The 22,380-nt window shown below is 42.6% G+C and overlaps 1 protein-coding gene across 4 annotated transcripts in view; it reads left to right on the top strand.

Moving 5' to 3' along the window:
* gsk3ba (glycogen synthase kinase 3 beta, genome duplicate a) overlaps positions 1 to 22,380 on the top strand; it is a 65,624-nt gene that overhangs the window by 30,827 nt on the left and 12,417 nt on the right. For 3 of the 4 annotated variants that reach the window (XM_053680912.1, XM_017469640.3, XM_017469641.3), the window contains 7 exons: positions 4,476 to 4,669; positions 10,039 to 10,122; positions 19,649 to 19,759; positions 20,241 to 20,371; positions 21,622 to 21,728; positions 21,958 to 22,055; positions 22,142 to 22,249. In XM_053680912.1, coding sequence (XP_053536887.1) covers positions 4,476 to 4,669; positions 10,039 to 10,122; positions 19,649 to 19,759; positions 20,241 to 20,371; positions 21,622 to 21,728; positions 21,958 to 22,055; positions 22,142 to 22,249 — 833 coding nt within the window. The remainder of the gene's footprint in view (positions 1 to 4,475; positions 4,670 to 10,038; positions 10,123 to 19,648; positions 19,760 to 20,240; positions 20,372 to 21,621; positions 21,729 to 21,957; positions 22,056 to 22,141; positions 22,250 to 22,380) is intronic. The other variant, XM_017469642.3, reaches the window with a different exon arrangement.

A 22,380-nucleotide genomic window follows, 5' to 3' on the forward strand; every position in this document is an offset into this window, starting at 1 on the left:
CTTCTCTTGATCACATCACTGCTCCATCTCCCTGTTCAGCCGCCTTTAGTGTTTCTACATTAGAACCATCCTGAATTCTTGAGGCAGTGATCTGATTATGAATTGAGAGATAGTGTTGTGAATTCTGGATCAGTGATGACTGTTTTGAATTCTGTTTGTCAAGTTATGAATCCTAGATGCGAAGTCGTGAAATTTAGAAACCAATTAATTGTTTTCGGAATGCAGTACTCTTAAACGAGAACGTTCAGAACTCAGAATTCCGCTTCACCTAAATTATTTCCAAGTATTTAAACCTCAGAATTTCATTTTTAGAGCGCACAGAATTCTGACCTCGGCCAGGAATTCAGTTTTCAGAGCTTAGGCTCGACAATACAAACCTCAGTTTCTAGAACTTGAATTCATAGCACTGCTTCTAGAATTCAGAACTCAAAAGCTCGGCATTTGGAAGTCAGCACGCTTAACATGGTTTCTAAATTTCCAAACTTCACCTCTCAAATTCATAGCCTGATGACTAGAATTCAGAATTCGATCTCAATCTCTGCCTCTAGGATTTAGAGCTCAGTCTCTCAATTCAGAAATCACATCTCTGGTTAGGATTTAGAGCTCAGTCTCTCAATTCAGAAATCACATCTCTGCCTCTAGGATTTAGAGCTCAGTCTCTCAATTCAGAAATCACATCTCTGGTTAGGATTTAGAGCTCAGTCTCTCAATTCAGAAATCACATCTCTGCCTCTAGGATTTAGAGCTCAGTCTCTCAATTCAGAAATCACATCTCTGCCTCTAGAATTTAGAGCTCAGTCTCTCAATTCAGAAATCACATCTCTGCCTCTAGGATTTAGAGCCCAGTCTCTTAATTCAGAAATCACATCTCTGGTTAGGATTTAGAGCTCAGTCTCTCAATTCAGAAATCACATCTCTGCCTCTAGGATTCAGAACTCTGTCTCAGTTCAGAAGGTGAAATATTTGCCTCTGGAATTTTCTTAATCTTATTTTCTCAAATTCAAAAGTCAGAGGCTGCCTCTAGAATTCTCCCCCATTTTTCTCTAAACTCAGACAGTGCCAGAGTGTCGGGGTCAAAAGGAGGCTCTGGTCTGAAGTTAACCTTTAACAGAATTAACAAGGACTTTGAGCTGTGATCTGGAACCCAAAGCCACTAATCTTTTTTCAGCACAGCCAGCTGCTTAATGCCCCCCCCTCCCCCCCGCCCCCCACGGGTGCTCACGGTGCTCTTTATGGGTGTTCTATTTGGACATGGTGAATGCAGAACACTGATAATCTCTCTCAAGAATATATACAGTATGAAATGGTGATTTATATCAATTCTTTTATTACTTTGAAGTACTTGTCATTTACCACATGAGGTTTATAATACAGTAATATGTTATCTGGAATTACATGATTTTTAAAAAATATTTATATAGAATCGCAACACTAGTGTTTCACTTTATTATTTATTTTTTTTTAAAAATGATGTTGACCATATAATTGCACAAAATGTCCAGCGTCAATCATGAAACATTATGTACCAAGAACAGAATAAAACGCTTGGGGGCATGACGTCATGAGAAAACAATCAATGGCATGGTGGTGTGTTGGGTCCGACATGAAGCAGAGTTACTATTCCCACTGCAAAGTTGATTATTTTCCACTACTAGCTCACCCTAAATGTTCTACGCCTCTGAGCATTTACAGTCCTTAATTTAATGACAAGTGACCCGCCCCATCATTTATCCGTTTATAGTTCCAGTTACCGTTGTGAAACGTCCACGTTATAGCAGCTGTAAGCATTCCCTCAAAAGTCTCTCTTTTGGTCTTCTATTTATTTATTTATTTATTTTAATGTTTGATATTTGGTGAGACTAAAAATCGAACCCCGCAGCTTCTCATTTTATACCGAAGTTTGAAGTTCTACGTCCTGAAGACTGTCCGAAAATTTGGTGTTACAGTTGTGCCTTAGGGCTGGCCGATATGACACCGATATCATAGCACGATACCTGTGTACATTTCTACGATACACGATGCGCGTCACGTTATTCCATTTAGCTAACAAACTCTGTGCAAAACAACACACAAAATAACGGCATCACCATACCGACGATATCTCAGAAAAGAAATCTCCTCACCATATCAGTGATTTAGAGATTCTTATAGGTTTTGAATCTGTATTTCACAGAACACGAATACTAATCGGAGTCACCAGTTTTTACCGAACAGCTGATGGCGGCTAAGAACCTCACGGGTCTCGCTGTGCGTGCTCTGAAAGAATACACGGCTTCTCCAAATTCCCTTATAAGGTTCTCATACTGAAGCTTATTGTTCACATGCTGTGTGTTGTGTACGGTCAGCGCTCACATCACACCGCTTTGCTTTGGAGAGACTGAATGAGCAGCTCTGTACTTGCTGTGATGATTGAAGTTCATTCGAATAAGAACCGTTTCGTAGATCACTGAAACACGAGCATTGGCTGGACGTCATCCTTAACGTCCCGCTTTTTGACGCGGCCCTATTCTGCTCGGTTTGCTACTGTACGACTGGCGTGCCTCAAATAGAGTGGGAAATGCTTCTTGAAGGTCTTGCCAGAAATAACAAAAAACACCTTCCCTTGTGTAACCCAGAGCCTCCTCGACTACCCAAGCCCAAGCACAAAACCCTCATGTGATCGTAGTATGTATTATTTATTTCGTTTTATTCTTGTCTTCATTTCTCAGCTAACTAGGAACAAGAAACAACAAGGACGTCAATATGAGATTAAACGAAATGCGCGTGATTTGTCTTTTAACCACAGAGCGTAAACTCTGAGCTCAATACACCCTTTTTGGATGAGTTTCTGTATTTATACAGTTGTAACCAATCACAGCTCTCCAGCCAGCACTCCTCCTACAAATAAATCTGTATATAAGCAGGAAGGAGAGCACACAGGACCTCACGCCTCCTTACCCTGCGTTCACACCGGCGAGCAACACGTCCCCAATGCCGCTCGCCGCTTGTCTCTTGTGGGCCCTCGAGCTCTGCTGTTGTGGGTGTGTGGCTTGCGTCCAGCGAGTTTAGCTCCGATGTGAAAGAGCAGTGGCTGCATTGTGGTTTACAGCATACAGTTTACAACAGCATACAATTTCTTTGTCTTAAGTGTTTTAAAGAACACATGAGAACATCCATATTTTGATGTACATGTTACATGTCAGGCTGCATATCAGTTATTGATATTAGCTACAAACATGCTCTAAAGACAACAACGATCTCTGCTGTCGTCTTCCAAGCTTTATTTTTCTTTAAAATGTCTCCATGCGTAATTAATGAGGAAAAAGATGAAAACACAATTATATGTTTATGCTTTGGGGGTGTTTCGGGGACACAGTGGCTTATTGGTTAACACACTTACCTCGTACCTTCGGGGGTTGGGGGATTGAATCCCGCCTCTGCACTGTGTGCGTGGAGTTTGCATGTTCTACCCATGCTCTGGGGGTTTCTTCCGGGTACTCCGGTTTCCTCCCCCAGTCCAAAGATGAGTGTTGTCGGCTGAGTGGCATATCCAAATTGTGTGTGTGTGTGTGTGTGTGATTGTGCCCTGCGAAGGGTTGGCACCCCGTCCCTTGTGTCCCCCAAGTTGTGCACCGAGTCCCCTGTGATGGAATCCAGGCTGCCCGTGACCCTGTGTAGGATAAGAAACATGGAAAATGGATGGATGGAAGTTCTTATTTATTTATCTTTGTGTGTGTTCGGAACCGATACTTCGGTACCAGCATGCTTAAAACGTGACGGTACTTGTTTTTCTGCGGTGGCGTAAGTACCGTAGGTAACGAGGTTGCAATTCGGAACCGAAGGAGGCAGCAAATGCGCACAAGCGTATCAGTCGTTCCACAAGTGGTGAAGAAGAAGAACGCCTCCAAGCACACGGGAAAAACGACAGAAGGTTAGCTTAGCGTGACAAGTTTAGCTCCGCCCCGACTCGTTGAGAGGAAAAGAGAGGAAAGCTAGCATCGGTTGCCGGTGTGTGACCGATGCTATCGTTCATTTCAAACAAAGCGAGGAAACACCTGGCTTTGTCGCTCGCGATACTTGTTCAAACCGTCTCGAACACTTTGAGAGGTTCGAATGATCTCATAGTTAAGGGGCATGGAATTCGACTCTAAGCAGTTGGTTCCAACTGCGTCGAATGAACTCAAACTTAATTTATTAAACAAGGGTGAAATACCTCAGGGTTTGAGCTGCTGCGAGTGTACTTTATGTGCCGGTGATATTAATTTCCAAACATTTCAAATCACTCCAAAGTCCCGTTTGTACCGCAGGGTGGCTGATCCAGGGAGTCCGAGAACAATCTGAAAGAGAGTGTGATTATAGATTTCAGGAGCAAAACGTCCCCAGACGGCTTTGCAATACAATCGCTTTCCTCAGGAGCAAAATTGCGAGGCAAGAACTATGTATAAATATCTGCATGTGTGTATGGTTAGACTGACTCTCCCTCTCCTCTTCTCTAGGAGATAAGGATGGCGGTAAGGTGACGTCAGTGATGGCGACTCCAGGCCAGGGTCCCGATCGGCCTCAGGAAGTCAGCTACACGGACACAAAGGTGATCGGGAACGGTTCATTCGGAGTCGTCTACCAGGCCAAGCTGTGCGAGTCCGGAGAAATGGTGGCCATCAAGAAGGTGCTGCAGGACAAGAGGTTTAAGGTGAGAGTCGTGTGGCGGGGAAATGAGATGGTGTTAATCTCCAGCAGGCTGAAATTTTAAGCAGAGATTAACACGGTCCCTTTTGTAAAGGAACCCAAGTGTGAGTTCGGTTAAAGATGTAGATGAGAATGTAATCTCTTTTTATAGATGATGATGCGACCGTGGTGACACCAGTCTGCTGAATTTGATCCTCTGTGTGTGTGTGTGTGTGTGTGTGTGTGTGTGTGTGTTCTGATTGGCAGTTTGCCTCATTGTAGGTCCTGCTGAATTGTGTGGGTTTTTTTTTTTTTTTTTTTTTTTACATTTTAGAAAATAACTGCAAAGTAATCTTAAATCAGAGCAAAGCTGCTATACAGGTGCATCTCCAAAAATTTGAATATCGTGGAAAAGTTCATCTTTTTCTGTAATTTAATTCAAAAAGTGGAACTTTCATATATTCTACATTCATCAAGCACAAAGTGAAATATTTCAGGCCCTTTTTTGGTTTAATCTCGATGATTACGGCTTACAGCTCATGGAAATAAAAAATCTTATATCTCGAAATATTAGAATAAAGCATTTATAATACAGAAATGTCGACCTGAGAAGAACTCTACTCAGCGAATTAACTCAAACACCTGCAAAGGTTTCCTGAGCCTGTAATCTCTGTCTGGTTCAGTACACAACCACAATAAGGAATGAAACACCACGGTGGCATGCTGCTATAGGAAAATAATCAACAATAATGGTGGTGTGATGCAGCTGTGGGTTACAGCTGCATGCTGCAAAGTGTTTAATTCCTTTTATATGACAGTAGTTTGGCAACAGATATAACTTTTAATTGTCAGCCTGTGTGTGTGTTACACTCTTCACCCCCTCTGATCAGAGCTCTTCACGGGTTAAGTGCTTGACACATTACACTCACCAACCAGTCATCACGTCAAGCACCGTCGCCATGGCGACCTATACCGTCAGGCCGTGTTGCGATTGATTTACTCGGTCTAATGAAGTGCTCTCAGTCAGATTGCAGAAATTGGTGATACAGTGAGAGAACGAGGCCATTTCATTATATCTCTTGTGCTGTTCCATAGACAGACACACTGACCTGCACTTATTACTCATGAGAAAAGAATTGATCTCGCGCTGTGTGCATTTCAGGCCTCGTCGTATATTATAGCTCCGACTAGTAAGGAAGCACGTCTTCCCTGAAGGAAATAAACGAAGGAGGGGAAAAACCCTGCTGGGATGATACAGTATCTTGCTGAGTCATCCCTGAGCCAGTGATCGACATTTGATTATTCAGCCTTGGCACGTGGCCCGGTGGCGTACGTGACCGCGGAGAACGAAGGGCTCAAGTAGAATAATCTTTCACTTCGCTGCAGTGCCATTACGGCATTGTTAGATGTTCCTTCTTTACTCCTAAACAGCTTCATTACAGATTAGCTACTTAAGGAAGTGCCTTACACGTTTCCTTATGTCGTCACTGTGGGAGTGTGTGTGTGTGTGTGTGTGTTAGGGATGAAACGGTTACCGGTTTCCCGATAAACAACGCTAAAACTCCCAGACGGTTAGTATTATCGCGTCACATTTCATTATCATTAAAACCATGCGCGATTATCGTGATTTATAAAACTCACAGTTATTGCTGTCCACACACCCGGCATGAGTCTGACGCAAATCCTAAGTGTGGTTATATTTTGGATTTTATAAAAATGCCGAGAGAAACTTAATAGAAGATGGAAAGTTGTTGCGAAAGAGGGTTTTGGGCCCCTGCCCATTTTCTACATTATTTAAGTGTTCCTCTCAACATTAATCAATAAGTATATCATGTAAAAAGCATCTGCATTCAAATGAACACGAGAGCGTGCACAAAACCGGAGCAAATCGCAAGGAAGTCGGAATTTTCCTATTTATTTATCCGACTCAATTCACGCTGCAGTCGCGATGCGTCTCGCTTCAACAGGCGGACAGGTATGCTGAAACCGCTAGCTCTTCTGCTAACCTTTTTCGTAAAATTAGCAGCATTTTTTTATGCCTATCGCCGGTAGTTTTCAAATTGATCGAGAGGAAATGTGTTGGTAAGTACTATCTACTCAAGTTCGTTACATTTCCAGACATGCAAGTAACCCTGTTATATTATATGTATGTCATATAGTCAGTAAAGGCACGATGCCAAACAGAAAATGAAAGAAAAAACTGAAGGAGGAGGTATTGAAAGGGATATCTTAAATCTTTGAGACTAAAAAGCCAGTTCAGCAAGCAGTGCTGCAGTTTTATGGAAATCAGAGTGCTGCTGCCAAATGTCAACTTAATTGTGAAATGAATAGTTTCACTGACTTTACAGTTAGTGACATACAGGGGGTGTCGCACTACACTTGTGGATGGTAATACATTTCTTCTTATTAAAATTTCCTTTTAAAGATGATTTGGATGAATCTCTCCACTAAAAGTTGCCGTTTTGGTGTAACTATTTCTATTGGTAATGTAAAAATAAAATACCGTCAGGTTATATTAGGCGTCATTCTCATGTCCGTTATTGTGACCATACGTAGTCCGTTTACAGTGTCTACCAGGGGGATAAGAATATGTAGTTAAATTACAGTTAAGGTAGCCTTCTTATTTTTATTTATTTATTTACTTTGAATAAACATTTGAGCAACTGTCCGTGAGGAACTCTCTGCATGCCCCTGGACCATGGAGCAAAAACACAACAACGAAACAGTACAATGACAAACTTGTATTAAACCAAATCTTCCACTATCGTGTTGTCAGTCAGCTCGCCTCACTCTCGCCACGTGATGAATGAAATGTGACTCCTGCTGATCTGTGCTGCGACTCCGAATCAGTCAGTTCATGCTGAATTGTTTAGTGTTTAACTGTAGCTTCCGTTCTCTAACTGAACTAAATGATTTTTATTACTATGAAAAGGCAAAATGACGATGGGGGCGGTGCCACGGTGGGCAAGTGACGTTATCGGTGTGCGGCCCCAACACATCGCAGCAAGCTTAGTGACAACCATCCATCACTTTATAGTTGAATATAAAACTTGCTTAAATGATTTCAGTGTGTGAGTATCAGTACTTTCTGTCCATTCTGCTGTGACCCGTTTTTGTTTCGAATGTTTGTTTTATTTGATGCTAATTCCACTACTACAGTATCTTACTTTGAATACTGTGGATGAGAAAATGTAATGACTAACATTTTTATCTTTCATTTGACTTGATTGTTCTATTATATTGTATATGATATGCATAGTCCAGTGCAAAATAAAAATAAGATGACTGGATTTTTTCCAGTTTGGCCAGCACCAAAATTTCTAGTGGAAACTATGCCATAAAGTCATATATCAATATATGTCAGCCTGCTAGCCGCGATATTTAGTGTTCATTAGCTACGAAGTACTGGTTAATGGGGGTTATTGTGGTTGGTCCTGTACTACTTTTTTTTTTTTTTTTTTTTTTTAAGGAAAGGAGCAAAAAGAGAAATTAGAGGAAAGATTGGTTGGGGAAATGCAGATCATGACGGTTGTCTGTTCTGCAAAGAGAACTGGAGGTATAGTGTAAAACGTGTAGATATTTTTATACCCTGTGTCTCCATCCACCATGCATTTATGTTTTTATTTTTGGCTTGGGTATAAAGGTGCAAAAGCCTTCACAAAGTCAGTTTCGCTGAGCTCAGAGTTTCCGAGTTGGGGGCGTGTTAGTAGAAAACATGGCGGAATCAATGGATGCAACGTCTGTAGTTAAAAGAATTCACTTATTATATGAAGTATATGTATATAGTTTAGTATATACAGCAAGTTATAGACGTACAAGCGAACATGTCTTTTGTCAGGTTTTTTTTATTTTTTATTTACAGTAAAACAAGCCAATTCCCTGCACAAAATACAATAGCATTGTACAATTATGCTAAAATGTGTAACGTTAAACACACCTGAGGCGCATTCTTTGTTCATTTTTTCAAAGTAGAATTAGAAAACCTAGCTTTTTTTATTTATTTTATTTTTATTTTTAGTTAATTAAGGGAAGGTACACCGCCGTCTTACTCTGATCAAAGTGACTTGAATGCACCTCATGTCGTAATTACGACTTCCCAACTCGTAAATACAAACTTCCCAGGAGAACTTGAACGCACCGTAACATGAGGTATATATTTTGCCCTCAGCCTCCTTCACAAATAGCAGGATGATTGAACTGGATTCAGGGATCTGCTGCGCATGATGATTGATTTCCTCTCAGGCTCTCATTGGCTGTTTCACAGCGCTGTTCTTGCTACTAGTCACACAGGCTTTTACTCTATACGATTCATCGCCGAGAATATCAAGCATGCTTGAAAGCATCAGAGCATCTGCGACAGCTTGCAGCCACATCCTGAAACCAGTGAACCGCTCATACTGCTCGAGGTTGCCGTGGGAACGTGCAGAGAGTTGTCTGCGGGCGGTGAGGGGTTTATCGCGGATCCCCAAAAATTTGTCTGTGACTGTGGCCAGCTTTTTCACACAATGTGCAGGCTCCTAAAGTCTAAGCCCACTAAACCCCCCCCCCCCCCCCCCCAACTATCCCCCTGAGCTTTCAAAACTCGAAGGTGTTTGTGTTTTTAAGCCCACCTCCTCATCGCATTTAAAACAAAATAAAATAAATGCATCTGTGACTGTTTGAGCATCCCACGCTGTGCAGCTGCAGCAAGACCGCTGGGGAACGTGCGATATTTCTGGTTTTGACGATTCCAACAGGATTTATTTTAATACGCCGCCTCTACAGTTCCCTCACTTCCCTTAGCACCGTGAATGAGACACGCTTGCGCCTCTCTCTCCGTCATTGTGTGGGTGGTGTGCCAATTACAGCCTCTGTTTCAGGAAGCATGGCTCAGAGAGATTGTGTGTGCGTGTGAGAACCGAACGTTTGCCTGGGGCTTGGACCTGTGCGTTGTTTCTATTTCCATCCTCGTCTCATCACATCCGGGCCGAGAAATGGACGTGAAGATCGACAGCAACAATGCTAAACATCTGTGTATACAGCTACACCAAGGGCTTCATCACACCGCCGCTCTTTATCTTTTATTTGACCTTTTTATATTGACGTAACCATTTAATGACACTTTTTTTTTTTTTTTTTTTTTTTCCAGGAAATTTGCATAAGAACATTTAGGAATATTAAAGCATAATAAATTAGGAAATGAACGATTGCAGCTGCTTTCAATCAGACTTTGTAATCATTAAAATAAATAAATAAATAAATCAAATTAATGATCCATAATATCTCAGAAAAATATCTTTACGCTCATATTATGTTATCACTCTCTTTCCCAGCCCTTCTGTGCACTCTAAGTGTGGTGAAGGTCATATTCTCTGTGCTGATGCCGTGGATCTGTTTCTCTCTTCTACTCTACAGAACCGTGAGCTGCAGATCATGAGGAAGCTGGACCACTGCAACATCGTCCGCCTCCGGTACTTCTTCTACTCCAGCGGGGAGAAGGTGACCGTCTCTGTCCACATACATGCTTGTACTTATAGCTGGTATCGTCAAGCCTTTTCATAAGGCACGGACGCACCCCTTTTATCCCAGTTACTCCGTTTTTACTTGTGAATGTAGGACTATTGGGGAAACGAATTCCACAGAGTGTCCAAGTTGAATGTGTTGTATGGCAAAAATGGCGGCTTGATTCCTTTAAATCATAATTGTCGGGTTTGAGGTAAAAAGGTCACACCACCTTCAGACTGACAAGCGCAGAGAGCAGGACACACCTCCTTCTCTAAGAAAGACAAGCACAGAGAGTAGACCATACCGCCTCAAGTGAGACCGACTGGTTCGGAAAAGAGGACAAGTGAGACTGACAGGTTCAGCAAGTAAATCTTGCTATGGTTTACTAGCATGCCTTGGTAGCATTGTGTGTGGTCGGGACAGAATTTTTTGGTGGCAGCAGGATGTGTTTCTGTGTGGGCTGAATGTCGAGTTTACCTGTGGCTGGTCCGTCCTGCACTGCAAGCATCTGTCGGTTACTGTCGTCGACCGCCACATTTTTGTGTTTGTGTTCTGTGCTGATTTGATGTAGTTCTGCATGGGAGCATCATCAGAACACGCACAGTGTAGAGGGAACTGTGCTGACAGGGTTCAGGACCTAGTGTAAAAACCATGCTGTGCTTTTACACAATAAAACTGTTTCCAAAGCACCAAAAAGGTCTGGAACCATGACGCCTCTGTGCTGTAGGGTTTGTCTTTGGATGATGAAATGTGTCGTCAGAGCAATAAAACCCTGATCTTAAACAGCTGAAAATGCAGGACGGGTTAAAATCGTGAAGCAGCTGGAGAGGACACTCTGTCCTCCTGTCTCACACCTGTCCCTTCTCCTCTCTTTCCCCCCCGTTTCTCCATCTCGCCTCTTGTGTCACGTGAGCAGACTGATGAGATTGAGAAGTCGGTGTGTCCGTGTATGACGTGGTGATCTCGCTCACCTCACATGTGTTCCAGCTCTCACACCAAACTGTGGCCAATCTGCTGTTCGACCCGTAATTCCGGATGTTTCTATTTACTTATTTATTCTTTATTCATTGTTTATACATGCTTCTGAAACAGAAAATACAAAAGGCTTTTTAAATGTGTAAAATAAATAAATAAATCAAAGTGGATATGTAACGGTCCTCCAGCGCTGTCTTCAGATGTACACTGGTATAAATATAGGTCATTTAAAAGTACATTTTAAATGAATATTTTATTTAAAATAAGAAGACAATACGAGCTGTAATTAAGCGAGTTAAAAAAATACAATACAGCCACAAAAATCCATTCACTCCATTACAGAATCATTCTTTCTTTTTTCCTTTCCATCCATCTTCCTTCCTTCCTTTCTCTTCCTTTCTTTCTTGATTTCTTTCTCTCCCTTCCTTCCTTCCTTCCTTCCTTCCTTCCTTCCTTCCTTTCTTTCTTTTCTTTCCTTCTTTCTAAAATGGACTTAAATCCACTGGGTAGAGAATGGTGAGTTGGGAACTCTCACACTCTCTCATCCATCCTCGCCTCTCTTTTTAGTTCTTTCTCCATCACTCCCTATCAGAATTTCTCCACATCATCCTTTCACTTTAACTCAAGCTGCCTGTAGTTTTAGTTAAACAGCAATTCAGTGATGATAGGAATGTCAATTTGCTGACATTACACATCATTCATGTAGTTGGTGAAATCTGCTGAGCACAGTTCTCTCTCTCACACACACACACACACACACACACACACGCGCGCAAAACTCTTCTTGCTGCTAGTTCAGCCTGCACTATATGTGTGCCAAAAAACACCCGACCCCAGAGAGCGAGAGACTTTTAGAAGTGTTTCATGTGGGCTGACTTAACAACCGCATTTATTCTTGCATCGGCACATTCTTGCACACATCCTTGCACGGTATGTGTATACGGGTATCTTGATTATTCTGTAAAGGCAGCATCGCGTGAAGAATTGTGAAATTCTCAAATCAAAAGGCTCGCAAAGTCAGTATACTTCAAATATTGAAAAAGCTGTTATCAGTTACATGTCACGTAAATGTCACAGAGGGACATAAGGAATAACACTCAGATTTTGCTTGAATAATAAATCGGACGTAATAGTTCAGGAGACGTTGGTGCAAACGCTGGACTCAAAGTCCCACAGCGCAATGCAGCTATTCGCCCGAGTTGTGCAGAGACTCGGCTCGACTAGTTTGTGATCGGTTAGGATGAAAATTGAAGCTTCGGAAGCTGATCCGTTTGAGCAGGGTGTACAGATGAGGAGGTGAGAGCTGGACAGACTGAAGTGCCGCTGCATCGCCCTCTTTAGAAAGAGATGAAACGTGGGCTAATGCTCTGTTCAAGTGGGAACTGGGAAGTTTTAAAAAGTTTACGACTTCCCAGTAGGAGCGGAGCATCTGAGTTGCTTTTCCATGACGGTACTTCAACACAGAGGTGCTGATTTGTGAGAAGTATGAAAGAACAGCATGATTTACCGTTTTTAAGCATAATAATTCAATCTCTGCAGGGTTTTTGACCAAACTGCTCTTTAATGTACTTTTGCAGCACTACTAACAGGGAATTGTCACATCCACTTTAAGAAGGAATGAATTGCAAACCCAACAACACTTTAATTCCAGTTTTTATAGACCGCTTACAGCAAGCATTCGTTTTATTTCGGACTTCAGGCGGCCGAGTTCGCCTGAACACTGTAACGTTGGAAGTAGGAAGTTCTGCGTTGGAAAATTCCCAGTTATCATGAACGCGGTATTAATCCCACTGGCACCGCTATCAGCATGTAGTCGTACGGCATTGTGGGTGACCTAGGAAACCATTAACCAAAGCGAAAATAAACCAACTTAAAAAAGTCAACTCCGAATTTCTTTATCAAATAAATGCTGGAGGTCACTGAAGATCACGTTAATAATGACTATTAATATGCAAGTCACTCATGGTGGAGTTTTCCTGTAAAAAGGAAAGGACCCAAAAAATTATTATTTTTTTTTTTTTTACACCAACATCACAGAGTTGAAGCTGTTCTGTACTGAGGAATTGGCTAAAATTCGTTCAGGTCTGATCAACGGTTACCGCAAACGTTTAGCTACCGTTATTACTGCACAAGGGGGTCGCAGCAGATACTGAAAGCAAAGGTTCACATTCTTTTGCCACTCGCAGATATGTAATATTGGATTACTTTCCTCAATAAATAAATGACCAAGTATAATTATTTTTGTCTCCTTTGTTTAATTGGGTTCTCTTTATCTACTTGTGTGAAGATCTGATGATGATTTAGCTCATATTTATGCAGAAATAGTCCATTCTAAAGGGTTCACAAACTTTCAAGCACCACCGTATGTCACGGTGAAACTCCGAAAGTGCACATGAGCTGGAGCTAAACTGGCACTTAAGTGTGGGCGTCATTATGCATGTGTAATGAGCATGCGCGCACACGCACACACACACACCTTATCCACGCCATTTTAAATTGTGTGATATGAAAGTCAGCTTATGTCTGTCATATTTCCTTTTCATATCCTCCCCTCTTCTGTCTCTTCTCTCATAAGACATCATGACCACATCACACGAGCCAGTCAGGCTGTGCCCAGACCTGGTGGGAGCGCCTCCATAGCCAATCAAATGGGAGCTCTGCTGATCAGTTGTAATTGAGGAAGTGTTGCTGTAGTGACTCACAGGCAGAGCTAATTTTAGCCCTTGCGCCATGTCAGGAGGGCGGCGTGGCACCCGAGCCCACCTCCATCCATTCCTCAGTAGCTACATTTACATTTACAACGGAAAATGATACGACTGATGGCTCATTCAAAATATAAACAATCCCGCGCCGGGTTAGTTCACATGAGGGTGGATTAAAAAATAAATAAATAAATAATGACTTTCACAGGTGGAAATCTTTAATAGCTTGTGAATATGTGGGTTTGTGCCACAGCATGATGACCAACATGGTGGCACAATGCTCAGCGAGGAAGGTGTCTTTAGGTTCTGTCCCTTGTGAAAAACCTCAACAACCAGCGTTATGCTTTTAAACTGAGAAAACTGTGAAACGTAAGCGTATTGTACGCATACAGTTTATAAGGAGACATTTTAAAAGTGTCTGCGCGTGATTATTTTTCAAAGTGAGTGTTACGAGTCTGTGTTTGTGTCAAATCATGATGAGTTCCGTGTGTGTGTGTGTGTGTGAGCGCTGTATCCTGCCTACTGTATCCAGGACATCACATAAACAAATGTGTACACACACACACTTGTATACAATGTTGCTCACGGTAATTGCGTAATCATTATTCGCTTTATTTATATGAAGCACATTTTGTATATTTCAAATGAAGTACAGTGAAATGCAAAAGTTTGTGCACTCCGGTCAAAATTTCCGTCGGTGTGAACGGCAAGGCGAGTAAAAGCTGACCTGATTTCCATAAGGCATAAACTCCGGGATGATGCGCTTCTTTCATATTTTGAGCAATGTGACATATTTTTTATTTCCATCTTTTACAGTTTCAAAAGAACAAAATAAAAGGGCCCGACGCAAACGTTTGGTCACCCCGCATGGTCGGTATTTAGTAACGCCAAATTTGCCAAGTATCACAGCTTGTAAACACTTTTTGTAGCAAGCCAAGAGGTCTTGTTTCAGGGATTTTTCACCCATTCTTCTTCACAAAAGGTTTCCAGTTCTGTGAGCCTGCTCTTGGGCTGTCTTGCTCTTTTCAGATTTTCGATGATGTTTAGGACTGTGAAGGCCATGCCGGAACCTTCGTTTTGCTCCTCTTGCAGTAGTTCATCGTGAATTTTGCTGTGTGATTCGAATCATTATCCTGTTGTAGTAGCATTCCTCCTTTCATCTTTCAGCTTGGTTACAGACGGTGTGGTGTTTGCTTCCAGAATTTGCTGGTATTTTAATTGTATTTAAATGCATTCTTCAAAGCATGATCGAGCCGCACCCCCTCAATGCTTAACAGTTGAGAGGTGTTCTTTTCATGAAACTCTGTACCCTGTTTTCTCCGAACATACCTTTTGGTCATTGTGGCCAAAAAGTTCTATTTTAACTATTGTGTGTCGTGTGTGTGTGTGTGTGTATACATGTTCATTTGCAAACTTGTGAAGTGGAATTTTGTGGTAAGGACGCAGGAAAGGTTTTCTTCTGATGACTCTTCCATGCAGGGGCGGGGGGGGTTGATTTGCCTTTCTAGCAATCCTATGAGCAGTTCTTTTGGAAACTTGAACTCCACCGTCCTTTTTAACTGCGATTTCTTAATTACCTTACGAACTGAGGGAACGGCTACCCGAAAACGCTTTGCTGTCTTCTTATAGCCTTCTGCTTCTCCTGTGCATAACGTAGTTCATTTTTAGAGTGATTGTTTTTTTTGGAGTCAGAGTAAAAAGGAGTGTGTAAAAAAAATAAAATAAAAGTACAATCATTTCGAATATTTTTCTTTCGATTTTTGTGTTTTAAATCAGCTTTATGATTGTAAAATGGTCATGTGAAGACACATCGGTGGTGTTTTGTATGCATAATGTATAAACGTAGCATCTTTATAAGAACAAATGTCGTTAGTGTTGTCTGCCTATGTGGAGACCTTGTGGATGTTATGGAGTGGTGTGTTACAGGTGAATATACCTACAGTTTGAATGCATCTGTGAGGAAATGAAGATATTTGCATGTAAACAGCCAGCAGGTAGTGCGTCTGCGAGCAGAGGTCTGGCTCAAAGCAGCTGAGAGCGAACAGAGGAAGACGGAAATGCTTTAAGGTTCTACGTGTGCGTGTTAAAACCACAGGATTGTCACGTTTCAATGGTGCAGAGTTTTATTCAGACACAAGCTTATTTTCCTCTGTGTTTAGGTTCAGGATTTCCAGAACAGGAAGTGATGTTTTGTGTGTTGCACAGCTACAGATCTCTCAGCTGTAAAAAGGAAGTGACTGAGGAGTTCAGAGACGGTGGTCTGAGAATACGATTATAAAAGCTGCCACTGATACTAGGCAGTAAATGAAAGCGTGGCAACGATTTGTTGCAGGAGACAATGCAGCCTTGTCAAGCCAATAGATGGATCTCTCTCTCTCTCTCTCTCTCCCCCCCCCCCCCGTTTTGTGTCGTAAGCGATATTGTTTCTGTAGCGATCAGCAGGTTGAAAAATGCCCAGGACAGCAGGAGTGTGTGAGGTCAGACTGAGCTGTCACTATAACTGCGTGAAAGCACTTCTGTCATCGGATGGATCTCTGAACTGTCCAGTTTCGGTGCCCATGTAGCCTCAGGTTCATATTCTTGGCTCAGAGGAGTGGAACGCAAAGTGGTGATCTGCTCTCACCTTAAGGTTTGACGTGTTGTACGATCCGACAGTACGTTTACATGGACAACAATAAGACGATACTCTGATTAAGAAACTAGCATGTAAACTGATTATTGATGACCTTAATCCGACTAAAGTCATACTCGAAGTAAACACAAATCGAATTAAGACATGTGGAGTATTCCCGTTTTAGTCGCATTATCGAAGTGCATTACAGACATGTACACACCTTAATCACATTATTAACGTCGTATGGGAGTTTTCACCGCATTTTCGACAGGACACGATCACACACGGCAGCGCTCAACCGTTTGACCGCAAACGAGAGAGCACGGCTGCGTCCCAAACCGCGTACTTACCTGCTATATAGTAGGTGAAAAACATGCATGTACATGCATCGGACGCAGCCCACGGTTTCAAGCAGTCGTCTATTTGCACATATAGCATGACAAATAATGAACTGCACTTGAAGCTTTTGTCAAATTAAACATGAAACAAACAAAACTGTATACGGTACCATAACGAAGACCAACTGTATGTTTAATACGTGGAATTCCGGAGGGACGTCGGATGGCGTGGCGCGGGGACGTAAGGACATGTGCCCTTAATCCATCTATGTTCTAGAATATTCTAAAAGCGACTCATGTAAACACCTTAATCACAATATTGTCTTATTAGAATAAGGTCAATAATTAGATTACTGCTGTCCATGTAAACGTAGTCTGAGATGCTTTTCAGCTCAACACGGTTGTAAAAAGTGGCTATTTGAATCTGTCTCATTAACAAGGAGCTTCCACATCTCCAAGAGTAGAAGCACATGAGACACGCAGCACGCGTCAGTGAAGCACAATGGGTTCTGCTTACTGTAGAACCTGAGACACTGTCTGAATTTGCTTTGTGTGCGAGTTTCTTCCCATGCCAGACTATTTCTGACATGACATCACCGTGCTCGACTGAAACTCATTGTTTAAAACATGACACACACAGTCCGACAGTGACGTCACATCCTGCCCTGACCGATTATAGACACCAGACTCGGGCGGGACAGAGGTCGCCGCCCACAAGCCGACATAGTTCTGCATCTGATATGTCACTTCCTTTCTCTTGCATACCTCTTCCTCCCTCCCTCCCTCGTTCCTTCCTTCCTACATATTTCTAAACTTGAAGACAGACTTCACGGGCAGGCAGATGTTATTGATTCAGCAGCACAGAATAATTTGATGCAGGATGGGATTTAATCAGCACTGATGAAATGAACAGAATCACCTGCAGCTGGGACGACGTCTGAGACTCGCTCAGAACCGAATGCAGTGCGAATTGTTCTGTGATGACGTGACCTTGATATTGTTCTGCTGTTCGGTGTAGAAAGTCCGAAGAACTCCGCAAACAAACGCCGTTGTAGGAAAAGAATCCACTATGCGTTGGTGTGATGCAGCCTGACAGGAAGCCGAGTCACTCCTACCACCTGAAGTCGATTATTTTCCTATAACGGAACATATCGAAGTGTTTTATTCCTCTTACACCACAGCGATTTACTGATGATTGCAATCTTCTAGTTGTTAAAGATTTTTGTTAAACATACTTTTTATCTGTTTAGAGTTACATTTAAATGAGTTCCTTTATATTATCGCAGCTATAAACAGTCCTTCCCTTACCAGCCTCTGGGTATTATTATAAAGACTTATAAACCTTATCAGCTTTAACTCTGAGCAAGCACTGACGGTGGAGACTCCTTCCATGAACGTTAAACAAACGTCTCCTCGCAGAAAATCAGCATATCAGCTTTATATTCATTTATTTATGTAGTTATTTAGTTATTTTTTCAATTTCTGCTCCAGATTCTCTCGAATTTGGTCAAACCAGGGAGGGTGAAGGTCGGTCAGTCAAACACGTTTTCAAACGGCTGCTCATGCACACACTGAAGTAGAAAGTATGCTTCACTTTTTACACATACGCCAGAAACAGCGTATAGTGCGCGTGATGCAAATTTCGTTATCAATCAGCAGAGTACGCGCGTGCTGTATCCGCACCGCCCGATTTTTCTAACCGCAGGTCACACATTCGCATTTACCTCTTTTGCACTATTTAGTTGATCCACAAGGTGGCAACAGTGACCCAGGGCCATTGAATATCAAGGTAGTTGAAGATTAAACGGAAGAGAAGGAAACGAGGGCAGGTTAGAAAGTACCCGCATTTGTATTTTTCTAGCCTTAGAGTATAAGGACTTGTATATGGCTGCTAATCGTGGCGAGAGATTGCCCGAGCATTGTTCTTCCTGGTGGTGTGATTCTTCATTGTCGTCCTTCACACCAAAAGAGCTCCTTTACTGCTCTGTACTGACTCCTGTAGGCCAGGAGGGGTAGTGCAAGTTGTCGTAATGCGCACGCGTCGACCGCCTGCGTACGCGTACATGTCAAATGGAGTATACTTTAAAAGGTTGCGTGTAGGACTTTGCACATACGCTAGCGTATGTGTAAAAATAAATAAGTATACCAGAGGCTTAAGAGGAAAGCGCTATCCACCCTCTTCCACATACATGACCTCACAGTGTCCTCCGATTGTTTTCCCTCACCCTTGACAGGGCCAAGGGAGCATCCAATCCTCCCATCGGGACAGTGTGGGCAATTTTGACTCTCAGACATTGATGGCTGCAATTTCTTTCTTTCTTTGCTTGCTTTTAAATCCCTTTAATTGGAGCTTCCGCCATAAAGTGAGGAACTGGTGGCTTGGCGTTTAAGGCTCTGGATTACTGATCGGAAGGTCAGGGGTTTAAGCCCCAGCACTGCCACTGTTGCGCCCTTGAGCAAGGCCCTTACCCCTCTCTGCTCCAGGGGCACCGTATCATGGCTGCCCCTGCTCTCTGACCCCAGCTTCCTAACATGCTGGGGTATGTGAAGAAAATAATTATACTGTGCTGTAATGTATCTGTGATCAATAAACTCATTGTCATTATAAAAGTCTCTGTAATTGAGCGGTTTCTATAGTAATAACGTATCAAAACAAGTGCGTTAATATAAACTTCTGATTTGATTTGCAGTGAGAACTACTGTCAGCACTGCTGTTAGAGAAAAATGTATATTAACACCACCTGACCAATCAGAATTGAGGATTCACTGCCTATGTCTGTTGCGCTGGAATTCACAAACAGAAACAAAAAGAAATAGTGATAAGTTGTATAATTCTACGTACACAATGTCCTCCGTCTAACCGGATGTTTGTTTGTGTTCCGTCCTCACAGAAGGACGAGGTGTATCTGAACCTGGTGCTGGACTACGTCCCCGAGACTGTGTACAGAGTCGCCAGACACTACAGCCGAGCCAAACAGACCCTCCCCATGGTTTACGTCAAGGTGTGTATTAGTGTGCCTCTGCTCTCCTCTGAGTGGGGTGTGTGTATTCCCAGAGTAAATGTGTGTGTCAGTCCCTCCGGTGTATGGTAAGGAATCTTTGTGTGTCTGCCCATGATTTATCTCAAGGTGTGTGTGTGTGTGTGTGTGTGTGTGTGTGTGTGTGTGTGTGTGTTATGAATTACGTCCTCACTCTTACCGAGCTCTGGGCAATATGACAGTATAACATTTTCTTCAAATAATTTTTTGTGTTTAATCTTCAAAATGTTTACAAATGACTTTTTTCTCCTTTCTAGTGTTAAATATATATTTTTTCTTTTTAATATAAATAAAATGTTATTTTATTATAATAAAAAATTAGATTTTAAATAAATTATTAAAAATGTTTTTTTTTGTGTTTTTTTTAAATGCAAAACTACTGTTTTACAGTCAATTGTAGTGTTAAACCTGTGTGTGTGTGTGTGTGTGTGTGTGTGCGCTGCAGTTATACATGTATCAGCTCTTCAGAAGTCTGGCCTACATCCATTCGTTTGGAATCTGCCATCGAGACATCAAACCCCAGAACCTGCTGCTGGATCCTGAGACGGCTGTGCTCAAACTCTGTGACTTCGGCAGGTCGGTGCTGGCGCACACACTCACCCGCACATACATGGAGGTCTCCCTTCACCCCTCTGCATATCTTGTATGCCCTAGAGAAATGTATGGTGATGGGAAAGTTCTGTCCTGTAGCCCGGCTCTGTTGAGTATAAAGAACACTGGCGTGCTAAACCCCGGTACAGTGTGAAACGGAGTGTAAGAGCAGATGTACTCCTTCATGCTCGGACTTGGGGACATGTTGTCCAGGTGTGTAGCAGCCTGTGCAGTTTAGTTAATGACTCGTCTTAATCTGCATACTTAAACACTGTCAAGGAATTTAAAGCTGGAGCTTCATCCTGAAAAAGTGAATTAGCTGATCATAAGCACACGCATCCAGAAACCTTCAGCCAGGCGTGAAGTGTGTGTGGAACTTTTAGTTAATTATTAATAAATATAACCTTTCTGTCTGCACTTTTCCCCACATGATGCAGTCGCCAGAGCGAGACGAGCGGTGTTCAGAATTCTGAAGAGGAAACTTAAAAGATTTATGAGCTGCTTGAATATTGAACTCTACTGAATGTCTGTGTGTGTGTCTCTCTCTCTCTCTCTCTCTCTCGGGGTGTCTCTCTCTCTCTCTGTGTGTGTGTCTCTCTCTCTCTCTCTCTCTGTGTGTGTGTGTGTGTCTCTCTCTCTCTCTCTCTCTCTCTCTCTCTCTCTCTCTGTGTGTGTGTCTCTCTCTCTCTCTCTCTCTCTCTCTCTGTGTGTGTGTGTGTGTCTCTCTCTCTCTCTCTCTCTGTGTGTGTCTCTCTCTCTCTCTCGGTGTGTCTCTCTCTCTCTCTCTCTCTGTGTGTGTGTGTTTCTCTCTCTCTCTCTCTCTCTCTCTCTCTCTCTCTCTCTGTCTCTCTCTCTGTGTGTCTCTCTCTCTGTGTGTCTCTCTCTCTGTGTGTCTCTCTCTCTGTGTGTCTCTCTCTCTGTGTGTCTCTCTCTCTCTCTCTGTGTATCTCTCGCTCTGGCTCTCTGTGTATCTCTCCGTGTCTCTCTATGTCTCTCTCACTGTGTATCTTTCTGTGTCTCTCTGTCTCTCACTCTGAATCTGTGTCTTGCTTTGTGTGTCTCTCTCTGTCTGTGTGTAAATTTAAATGCCAGAAATGTGGCAATAGCGAAAAGGATCACAGATGGGGGGAAAAAGTATAAATGATGAATATCGCCCGTTCCTGTGATTTGTGTTAGCTGTGCGATACATTTGTTATAGGATGTTCTCTCTGAATGTCATATTCTCCCATGTACAGCGCTAAGCAGCTGGTCCGTGGAGAGCCAAATGTGTCCTACATCTGCTCACGGTACTACAGAGCTCCTGAACTCATCTTCGGAGCCACTGACTACACTTCCAGCATAGGTATGCTAAAGCTACATCACACAAACCTCACATTCAGCATACAGTATATAAGAGCACAGTAATTATCACACTGCAACAGCTTGTGTCTGTGTGTGTGCACATGCTAAAGCTTTGATCTCTGCATGAAAGTAAGTGTGAGATGTGGCGCGTGGTGAGTTTCATTACCCTTGTCCTCCAGTCACTGACCTTTGACCTTATTTTTTCTTTTTCTTTTTTTTTATTACTTCAGACGTATGGTCAGCAGGCTGTGTGCTGGCTGAGCTGTTGCTAGGGCAACCGATTTTCCCCGGTGACAGTGGAGTGGATCAGCTTGTGGAGATCATCAAGGTACTGGCTCCATGCTGGTGTGTGTGTGTGTTCATTCACAAAATCTGTTGTCTGTCTCACTCTCACCCCCCCTCCCTCTCTCTCAGGTTTTGGGCACGCCTACCCGTGAGCAGATTCGAGAGATGAACCCCAATTACACAGAGTTCAAGTTTCCTCAGATAAAGGCCCACCCATGGACTAAGGTGAGTCAACAGGTACAGAAAAATCCGTTTCTCTTCCTTCACCTCCATTTAGCTCCATCACCACCTTCACCTCCACCTCATTGCTCTGCTGTGAGCTCCATCCTGCTCATTTAATTCATCTCCATCCTGACTGACATAGCACT

This window comes from Ictalurus punctatus, chromosome 6, assembly GCF_001660625.3.
Source record: "Ictalurus punctatus breed USDA103 chromosome 6, Coco_2.0, whole genome shotgun sequence".
Classification (NCBI taxonomy): domain Eukaryota; kingdom Metazoa; phylum Chordata; class Actinopteri; order Siluriformes; family Ictaluridae; genus Ictalurus; species Ictalurus punctatus.